Below are 11,173 nucleotides of genomic sequence, written 5' to 3'. Positions count from 1 at the left end.
TGGCTGCTGCATTGCAAGTGGCGTGGGGAAGAACGCTGCGCTCTGACAAAAACTGTGGCATGCTGTGAGGCTGAATAATGTCGGCAACAGCAGTCGAGGAGTCTGCAGTGCCTTGATGACAACCAGCAGTTTGATTGTCAGGCCTCAAATCACACTGTGTGAGGATTAGCAATGGAGCGACGTATAACAAACTTGAATTGCTAATGAATGTGATTGACAATTAAAACACAACTTATAATTGGGAAATTAAAACTTGAGAACGAAAATGGAAACCAGCCTTTCCCATTTTTCTCGCATTGAAATCAGACTTGGAACCATTTAAAGGGTCAATTCACACAAATCTAGCCACACAGTGGTGGAAGGTAACTAAATACAAATATTTTAGTACTTTACTTGTGATACATCTGTCACAGTTCTGCTCCATCATTCACCAGTAGTTTTCCATTCACCTGTCTCACCTGTTAACCACACCCACGTTTTTGCTCACTCTCTTTCTCTTCTGCACCCATTAGCTTTACTGCCAGTATTTAAACCCTCACCAGACACACACCCATTGCCAGATCGTACTTTGTCTTCATGCTAGTCTTTCACGCGTTTGTCACCAGATTGCCCACCCGGTTCCGACCCTGCCTGTCCCTGACCTGCCTGCTCTGCCTGTTCCCTGATCCTGCCTGTCCCTGGACTATCCTGCCTTGCCTGCTGTCTGACCCTGCCTGTACCTACGTTGACCGCCTCGCCTGCTCCCTGACCCTCTGCCCGGCCCTGACTCACCTTCTGCCCGCTGTCCTCTGGTTCGTCGGCCTGCACATCATCCGGCTGATACTGTTCTGCTGGTATTCCTCTGCTCTGGTAGTATTACCAATAAAGTACATTACCAATACTCCTTGGTTTCTCGAGTGCTGCATTTGGGTCCTTCATAAGATCGTGACAGAACGATCTGGCCAGAACATGGACCCAGCGCACTCCTCTTCACCTAAAGACCGTTTCGAGAGAGTTGAGGACGCTCTCCAGAGGCAGGAAGCCTCGATAGCCTCCCTGGCCACCGAGGCTCATCATGCTAACTCTACACACGACCAGACTCTAACCTATTTAGCTGCGCAGCTACAGCAGCTAACGGCTACTGTGCAGCAGCTAGCGGCGGCAGTAGGGGCTGCTCCAGCGCCTCTTCCCATGCCGCCGGCACCCGCTTCTGCATTCTCTCCGATGGGATTTACCCCAGAGCCTCGGGTGGGAACTCCGGAGCGTTACGCCGGGGAACCGGAGGGCTGCAGCCCGTTTCTTACTAACTGTTCTATCCTGTTCGCGCTGCAGCCACACACTTTCGCTTCTGAAGCAGCTCGTGTGGCGTTCACGGTCAATCATCTGACTGGGAAAGCCCGACTGTGGGGCACAGCTGAATGGGAGCGGCAGACACCCGCCTGCTCTTCTTTCCCCGCTTTTTCCGCGGAGCTGCGCAAGGTGTTTGGACCCGTGTCTGTGGGTCCAGACGCTGCAGGAGGATTACTGAGCCTGAGCCAGGGTAATGGATCTGTGGTGGATTATGCTATTGGGTTTCGCACCAAGGGCCGCCTCAGCAACTGGAATTCTGAAGCCCAGTGTGACGCCTATCTGCGTGGCTTGGCGGCTTACATTAAAGATGAGCTGGTGTCTTTTGATCTGCCCAACTCACTGGATGGGCTGATTGAGCTGACTTCCCGCATGGATCGGCGCATCCAGACACGGAGACGGGAGCGACGATCGGAGGGAGTTCAACATGCATGGGCGCCCCGACATCCGGGTTCGACTGGGACTCCTCCCCTCACTCCAGAGCCGCAACCAGGGGGTGATGAGCCCATGCAGGTGGGTCGCACCAGCCTCACCTTGGAGGAACGTGAACATCGCAGACGAGGTAACCTATGTCTCTACTGCGGCCGGGCCGGCCATTTTGTTTCTCGCTGCCCGGTAAAAGGCAAGGCTCAGCAGTAATGGGGAACATACTGGTGAGCCAAACCCCTGGATTTGTTCCCGCTCAGAGACCATTGAGCCACGCCAGGTTGCTATTACCGGATAGCTCTCAGGCTCTTGCAGTTTTTATTGACTCTGGTTCGGACGCGAGTATTATGGACGAAGAGCTTATGCTGCAGTTGGGAATAGACCGGGTTCCCTTATCTCGCCCAGTTCCAGCCAGCGCCTTAGACGGTCACCTGCTGGGGACAGTGACTCATCAGACTGTACCTGTTCACATGCTCCTGTCCGGGAACCATCACGAAACTATTCAGTTTCATGTTCTCCGGTCTCCACATATCCCGCTTATCCTGGGTTACCCATGGCTCCGCCGCCACAACCCTAACATTGACTGGGAGACGGGAGCCATTTTGGGGTGGAGCCCCTCTTGTCATCAGATCTGTCTGAAACAGGCTGCCGCGCCTCAGCGTTCGGTGAACCCCAGCCAAGTTCCGGATGTTACAGGGGTTCCACCGGAATATCTGGACTTTAAGGAAGTATTCAGCAAGACGAGGGCTACTTCCCTACCACCACACCGGCCTTACGACTGTGCCATCGACCTACATCCCGGTACCAGCCCTCCCAGGGGTCGATTGTACTCCCTGTCTGCTCCGGAAAGAGTTTCCATGGAGACGTACATCAATAACTCTCTGGCGGCTGGGATTATTCGCCCTTCCTCATCACCCGCTGGAGCGGGGTTCTTCTTTGTGGAGAAGAAGGACAAGACCCTAAGGCCCTGTATCGACTTTCGGGGTCTTAATGACATTACTGTAAAAAATCGATACCCACTGCCTCTTATCTCCTCTGCATTCGAGTTGCTGCAGGGAGCAACCATATTCACCAAGCTGGACTTGCGTAACGCGTACCACTTGGTACGTATTCGCGAGGGGGATGAGTGGAAGACCGCCTTCAACACTGCCTCGGGGCACTACGAGTATCTGGTGATGCCTTTTGGACTTACCAACGCCCCTGCAGTATTCCAGGCGTTGGTAAATGACGTGCTCCGTGACATGTTGGACCGACACGTATTTATTTACTTGGATGACATCCTGATATTTTCCAAGACTCTGAAGGAACACGTGCACCACGTCCAGGCGGTTCTCAAGAGGTTGCTGGAGAACTCACTGTTTGTTAAAACGGAGAAGTGTGAGTTTCACACATCCTCTGTCTCTTTTCTGGGATACATCGTGGGACAGGGGAGCATTGAGATGGATCCCTCCAAGGTCGATGCAGTCACTTCCTGGCCGGTTCCAGACTCCCGGAAGCGGCTACAACAGTTCCTCGGGTTCGCCAACTTCTACCGGAGGTTCATTCGTGGATACAGCACCTTGGCCGTTCCACTCACAGCCCTGACCTCCTCTAAGGTTATGTTCCAGTGGTCCTCCTCGGCTGAGGAGGCGTTCCAGAACCTTAAGGCCAGGTTTACCTCCGCCCCCATCCTCCGAGTACCCGATCCTGAAAGACAATTTGTTTTGGAGGTGGATGCTTCTGATATGGGGGTGGGGGCCATCCTGTCTCAGCGAGCAACAGACAGCCAAAAACTCCATCCCTGTGCTTTCTTTTCGAGGCGTTTGACACCAGCGGAAAGAAACTATGATGTTGGAAACCGGGAGCTGCTAGCAGTGAAGTTGGCTCTGGAGGAGTGGCGCCACTGGCTCGAGGGGACCAGTCAACCTTTCCTGGTGTGGACCGACCACAAGAATTTGGAATACATCCGGTCGGCCCGCAGACTGAATTCCCGACAGGCTAGATGGGCCCTATTTTTCACTCGGTTCAATTTCTCCCTCTCCTACCGCCCTGGTTCTCGGAACATTAAGGCTGACGCTCTGTCTCGTCAGTTTGGGGAGGGAGGTAACATTCCCAGAGGCTCAGACACCATCCTTCCGACTCCTCAGCTCGTCGCCGCCCTTACCTGGGAAGTGGAGGAGAGGGTCAAGGCCGCCCTGGATGACCAGCCGGGACCCAGTGCCTGTCCTCCGAACCGCCTGTTCGTTCCGCAGATGTTGAGGTCTGATGTTATCCAGTGGGCCCACAACTCCAGACTCACCTGCCATCCTGGTATCCAACGTACCCGGGAGGTAGTCCAGCAAAGGTTCTGGTGGGCAACACTTAAGGAGGACACCAGGGAATTTGTTAATGCCTGCCCTGTGTGCAATCAACACAAGTCTTCTCACCAAGCTCCTGCTGGTCTCCTACAACCTCTGCCTATCCCTCATCGCCCCTGGTCCCACATTTCTCTGGACTTTGTTACTGGTCTGCCACCGTCCAACGGGCACACTGCCATTTTGACGGTGGTAGACCGGTTCAGTAAGATGGCTCATTTTGTGCCGATACCCAAGCTCCCCTCAGCTAAAGAGACGGCGGAGCTGGTCCTGCTCCATGTGTTCCGGCTCCATGGGCTACCTACCGATGTGGTTTCCGATCGTGGTCCCCAATTTACCTCGGTGTTCTGGAGGGAATTCTGCACGCTCATTGGGGCCACGGTCAGTCTGTCTTCCGGTTTCCATCCTCAGTCCAACGGTCAGACCGAAAGGAAGAACCAGGAGATGGAGACGGCTTTACGTTGTATAGTCTCCAAGCACCCAGCGGCCTGGGCTAAACAACTGCTCTGGGTCGAGTACGCCCACAACACTTTGATCAGTTCGGCCACCAAGCTGTCCCCATTTCAGTGTGCATACGGGTTCCAACCCCCTCTGTTTCCGGCCCTGGAGAGGGAGGTTACCTGTCCGTCCGTTCAGGCTTTCATTCGTCGCTGTCGCCAGACCTGGAATCAAGCCCGGATAACTCTTGTTCGTTCGGCCAACCGGTACGCCTCCTCTGCCAACCGCCGACGTTCCAAGGCACCCGTCTACCAGGTGGGCCAAAAGGTATGGCTGTCCACCCAGGATATTCCTTTACGGGTGGAGTCGAAAAAGCTTGCACCGAGGTTCATTGGACCATTTGAGATTATAAGGATAATCAATCCCGCAGCAGTAAGGCTAAGACTGCCTCGGACTCTGCGGGTCCATCCCACCTTTCATGTTTCCAGGATCAAACCTGTCCGAGAGAGTGCACTGGTTCCTGCGGTCCCTCCTCCACCACCCCCCCGGATGATTGACGGCGGACCTACGTACACTTTCCATCGACTGCTTCGTTCCCGTCGCAGAGGGAGAGGAGTCCAGTACCTGGTAGACTGGGAGGGTTACGGCCCTGAGGAGAGGTCTTGGGTTCCAGCTCGTCATGTGTTGGACCCCCGGCTCATCAGAGAGTTCCATCAGCGCAATCCCGAGCAACCTTCTAAGGCCATCACATCGACGGGCAGAGACACTAGGAGAGTCTCTCCACATACTGTCAGCTCTTCCGAGGAGGACAGTGAGGGGCCTGCTTCTGATGAGGACGCCGATTCCCACAGGGGGCAGGAGAAGGAGGCCGAAAGAACTTTTTCAGATGAGTACTAACCCCACCTCCCACCCTCCTCTGTAGATTAGTGTTTAGGGACGTCAGGAGCCGTCCATTAAGGGGGGGGTTCTGTCACAGTTCTGCTCCATCATTCACCAGTAGTTTTCCATTCACCTGTCTCACCTGTTAACCACACCCACGTTTTTGCTCACTCTCTTTCTCTTCTGCACCCATTAGCTTTACTGCCAGTATTTAAACCCTCACCAGACACACACCCATTGCCAGATCGTACTTTGTCTTCATGCTAGTCTTTCACGCGTTTGTCACCAGATTGCCCACCCGGTTCCGACCCTGCCTGTCCCTGACCTGCCTGCTCTGCCTGTTCCCTGATCCTGCCTGTCCCTGGACTATCCTGCCTTGCCTGCTGTCTGACCCTGCCTGTACCTACGTTGACCGCCTCGCCTGCTCCCTGACCCTCTGCCCGGCCCTGACTCACCTTCTGCCCGCTGTCCTCTGGTTCGTCGGCCTGCACATCATCCGGCTGATACTGTTCTGCTGGTATTCCTCTGCTCTGGTAGTATTACCAATAAAGTACATTACCAATACTCCTTGGTTTCTCGAGTGCTGCATTTGGGTCCTTCATAAGATCGTGACAACATCTACTTTGCACTTTCTACTCTCCACTACATTTCAGTGGGAAGTATTGTAGCTTTATCTCCAGTTCAATGATTTGAACGGTGTAGTTACTTTACAAACTAGGATTTTTTGCACAATATATTTTTCATGATTCCAGCTCAAAGTTTTGCTGCTTTGTCATTTAATATTTGAATTCATTTTTATAGTTTTTGAGGTTTGAACTGTTAATAAATCACTTTGGTCTCTTGGTACTTAAGATAGCATGTTTCACTATGTTTACAAATCAAACAATCTATCAGTCAATAAGTATAGAACAGTATCAGCAGGTTATTGAATAATGATTTACATTATGAGTTTGTTTTAATAGAAAATACTCAAATGCATGACTTTAACATGTATTCAAGTATTTTCTACCGTGAGTATCAGTGACTTAAGCACGTCTATTGCACAATGCACCACAATGCACTAGACTTAATGGAATTTCAAAGGTTAGGATGCAAATGAGTGACCATCTACGAATGACTTACAATCATTTATAACACTGCACACTTGTGTTGGCTTATTTATTTATTAATGACATGATTTCACATTGTGTGTTCCTTGAGAAATCAGCAACAAGTAAATAAAGGTGAGCTCGTGAGATACAGGCAAGATGCAACAGCCTTCATCACACACGCACACACACACACACACACACACACACACACACACACACACACACACACACACACACACACACACACACACACACACACACACACACACACACACACACACACACACAGGGGTTGAACACTAAAGGATGGATGGTTAAGGAGGAGTCTGGGAGTCGCATCCAGAGGTCCATGGAGGAGAGAAGATGCTCTGCGCGGCAGATCATCACATATATGTAAAAATGAAATATGACGACTCAACCCCGGCTACCGGAGAGATGCCTCGCATATTTTAGCGGTTTCCCTCCATTTCCGTTGCGGGGTGACCTGTCAGATGCTACGTGCGTCTCGGTGCACACCGGGGGCAGCGCACCGTGTTGCGTCTGTGTGTCTCAGTCAGAAGAAATGCCATCTCACATAATTGATCTTTCCTCTCCTCTGCTCGGATTTTATATTCCACATCAGCTCGGATCGCTTCGCTCTTGTGATTGAATGGCTGTCATGACTTGTGCCCTCAGGACTGTGACGCTACGAAATCAGGAAGAAAACCCCTCGTTTGGTTTTTATGCGTCCTTTCAACCTCTCTGTATTTTCACCTGGTAATTAGACCTGGGATCTCCGTGGTAATCTACTGATCAAACAATGGGAAGACCTTCAGTATATCGACATAAAGGGTAAGTTGATTTTTCACGGGTTCATTTTTACAGGAATGCATCACATCAGTTCAGTAGGCTAAGCATGCGTTTACACGTTTTCTTTGCAAATCATAGTTTCTTATTAAACGTAGGCCTACTGTTTGTAATATATTCAGGGCAATATATTTACTGATTAACAACAATGATTTCCTTTCCCCACATCCCCTCTCCTCATGTGCAGTGAATGCTCTTGAATGGATGCATGCTGGAATGAAAGGGCTGATTTGATTGCAACTAAATACTGAAATGCCATTCACATAGTGGCCTAGCTGGCAGGAATGATGCAGCTGCAGTGCCATTACACACATTTCACTCCACGAAACAAGATAAGATAAATAGCAATTCTCATCAGGCATGATATTTTATTAAGTAACACTTGTGACTTTTTTATAAAGGTTGAAAAGTCAGGGTGCATCTAATTTACACTGTGTGATGATTAAGTATCAATATAGTCAAATTCTCCATTGAAAACCCATCATTACCTCTTTTATAATCATTGTTTAATTCAATGTTTTTTTATCCAAGTCACATGACATGTACTTTTCTTATCTATTGTTTAACATAGAATTTGAGCCAAAAAGCATAGTCTTAATTCAATGTACAGTTCAACAGGCTTCTGCTGTAAGAGATTACAGTTTTACTGTAAGAGCCAACTTTAACTGTATCAAATAATGCTCATTGTTTTACAGATATATATCATGACATGTGTAATTGATAGGAATACCAGAGTGATGCTTGTGTGTAGCTGTCCAGTACAACTTGTGCACAGAACAAGAGTAGTCAAATATGTGTGTAACCACAGAGCTTATTTACTTTCAAAGGAAGTACCTAAAAAAGCCTAACAGCTGCCATTTCTTGTTATTTACAGACAAAGATGTTGTCCTGGCTGTGAATTGATTTAAACTTTGCCATGGGGAAGACACTGGACTGAGATTTGACACCACAGTGGAAGAGAAAGAGGTGAAGACATGGTCATCACTGACAGAAACACTGGTACCCCTGTCCCTAAAAAAGAGCCGCAGCAGAAGACGAGGAGGAAGTCTCGCCCTCATGGCCTGCCCTCCCCGGCCCTCTGCTGCGCCTGCGGCCTGTGCATCATGCTGGCTGGACTCAACATCACCCTGGTGGGAGCATTCGCTTTCAGCACCCTGGTGCCTTCTGCCAATCCCCCAATCATCATCGGACCTATCCTACTGCTGGTGGCCTTCTCCTTTTTCGGGGCCTGTTGCGTGTGCAGCCGCCTCCCCCCTCCAAACAGCTCACGGAGGTCTAAGGTGGGCGGCAGGGGTGGAGGGCTGATGGGACATGGAGGGTTGGCTGGTGGTGCAGCGTTTGAAATAGAGACCAGTGAGCACACTCTGCAGGACACCACAGCTGTGCAGCTCAGCCCCACATCCTCCCGTGGATCATCCCAGGTGTCCAGCCCAGAAAAGGAAGCTCCTGACGCGGCCCTACCAGGACCCTGCACGCTCTTCACCATGGAGACCAACGGCTCTTCTTCTGCGTTTGGCACCGCAGTGTACTCGGCCTCCACAGCAGGAGGAGGGGAGGTGAGGCTCAACCTGCCACGTGAAGAAGCCGTCGCCTAGCAGAGCAGAAACTCTTCCAAGGCCGGAGTGCTGCCAGTGTAAATATCCTTCTGGGCCGAGGGCTTGCTGAGTGTGATTGTGTCCTCTAGTTGACGTGGTGCCATATTTCTGGTTGTGAACAGTATGCTTTTGAATTTCTTGCTGTGCTGCCAACTGGTAATTAGCATGCAACGTTAATGAAACATCCAAGTGTTTGTGGATCATAGGTGTTGGAATTCAAATTCCTCCCTCTATTGTGTTTTTTTTGTAACTTCCTACAGGTCTTTGCTTTTAATGTTGGGCATTATGAACAGTTTTCATGTAGTAATCAAACGAAAAGGGTCTTAAACCATAAGTATTTATCTCTCACTGCTACTCTGGTTTGTGGAAAACTCACCTGTCAGCAGTGATTTCAGAGGGCTTGAATGAATAATATGATTGTTTATTTGTTATGAAGACTTAAAGATCAGATGAGAAAGGTCAACAGTGAAATGTATAGGTTCATTTGTTTTGACATTTGGCATTTTGTGTGCCGTTCTCACTGCTGAACTTGTTTTGGGGGCATAATATATTATAGGTCACAGGGGTCCCAAAGCAATATCCTCTCACCTGAGATTAAATCCTTTGCCGTTCTCTTTACAAGAACACAGTACTCTAAAGCCAATGTATTTGTGATGAACCACAGTGCATATATAGAGTAACAGTATACTAACATGTACTGTGTAAAATGTTGAATCATGGAAGCGTTATTCTTGCAGTTTGACAAATGGTCACCACCACAACATCAACACTGTGAATATTGTGTTTCCTAATATATTTATTTTCAATTTCACATGTACATTTTCATTGAAGGTAGTGTAGTTTCCACTATTTTAAGGTTACACTCATCATGGTATTTTAATTAATTTATAGTATTCACCGTGAGGCAAAGACATGTGTCATAATAATGATTTTGGTCATTATGGATTTGAATTAACAGTGGGACTCCACCGAGGAATGTATTACAAATGTGAACATGTGAATTCCACAGTATTGAATCCTTATATTTTATGTCTAACATGACATCCTCTTACTTTATATTTAACAGAAGTTAACCCCAACTGGACCTACACACAAATAGGCAAGCACAGAAGTCTGACAGAGTTTAGATAATGAGATTGCATAAAATAAAATATGTTCCCCATCACTGTGATGTCTTCTTGACAAAAGACATTCAACCCCTGATTTCCTTTGAAAGGAACGTTGCCTTAGACTGAGACATCAGGAACTAATGAGGGCTATAACAAAGTGCACAATAGCATTTCTCTCCAGAAAGCATTTGTTGGGCTCTGGATTTCTATTCCATATTGTTAGGAAATACTCAACATTTCTCTTTTATTGTGGGAACAACAAATGCATGCCAATGGCTTTAATTTTCACAGCAGAGATGTATAGGAAGTAGCAGGAGAGTGAACACCTGCATCAAGTGGCCAGAGCATTCCCGTAAACAGTTTTGACCTTCTTTTGTGACACAGCTCCTCAGAAGAACCCGTTTCTCTGTCAAATCTCTCTCTTGTGCTGAGCTCATTGTTTGCATGTTGAGAGGAAGAGATTCATGGAAATGCAAACATCCTTTTGTGAACTATTGGTGTTTTGTGTGTATTTTTATTTGTGTAACGCTTCTTCAAAAATCTGGAAAATGTAAAAGATATAATATTTTTGTGAAGATTATAATTTGATGATGATCCAAATGTGAATCCTACAAAATATATGAATAAAAAAGGCTCTTTCCAACCTGGGGTTGCTAATTATCATTGCGTGGCATGACACTGTGTTCCTGCTACACAGCATCAGTGTCACCATGAAGGGATATAAATATAAATGAGCAACTGGATTTGTTATATGTTCACATTTCAAACAAGTTCAGTGTGATATTGTGGGACATCCAGCCATTTTTTGGGGCACAATCTTTGTCACAAGGATTATTTATTCCAAGAGGCAATTTCTAAAGATTATTTAACAGCATTGTGTGGGAAAGCAACGAAACATGACGCATACATGATTCTCCAGAAAGAAGTTACAAAACAGTAGAAAGCTTTATGTTTCAGTTTATCTTTGACAAACCAGCCTCCTGTTCACCAAATCAAGGCTCCTCCGATTTCACATCCAGGGCTATGACTATTTTCATTATTGATAGCCGATTATTCAAATTGAAGATTTGTCATTTTGTCGAACAGTCAAAAGAAAAAAGAATATTCAATTTACAATGTTATACAACGAC

General features: G+C 48.0%; 1 protein-coding gene across 1 annotated transcript; it reads left to right on the top strand.

Moving 5' to 3' along the window:
- Window positions 1-6,872: 6,872 nt before the first annotated feature.
- Window positions 6,873-10,686, top strand: LOC117488404 (transmembrane protein 275). Its single transcript, XM_034137273.1, has 2 exons — window positions 6,873-7,324; window positions 8,214-10,686. The coding sequence occupies exon 2, from the start codon at window positions 8,314-8,316 to the stop codon at window positions 8,932-8,934; it is 621 nt and encodes a 206-aa protein (XP_033993164.1). The 5' UTR covers window positions 6,873-7,324; window positions 8,214-8,313; the 3' UTR covers window positions 8,935-10,686.
- Window positions 10,687-11,173: the final 487 nt, after the last annotated feature.

Source organism: Trematomus bernacchii, unplaced genomic scaffold, assembly GCF_902827165.1.
Source record: "Trematomus bernacchii unplaced genomic scaffold, fTreBer1.1, whole genome shotgun sequence".
In the NCBI taxonomy this organism is placed as follows: Eukaryota; Metazoa; Chordata; class Actinopteri; order Perciformes; family Nototheniidae; genus Trematomus; species Trematomus bernacchii.
This window is presented reverse-complemented; position numbering and strand designations above follow the sequence as displayed.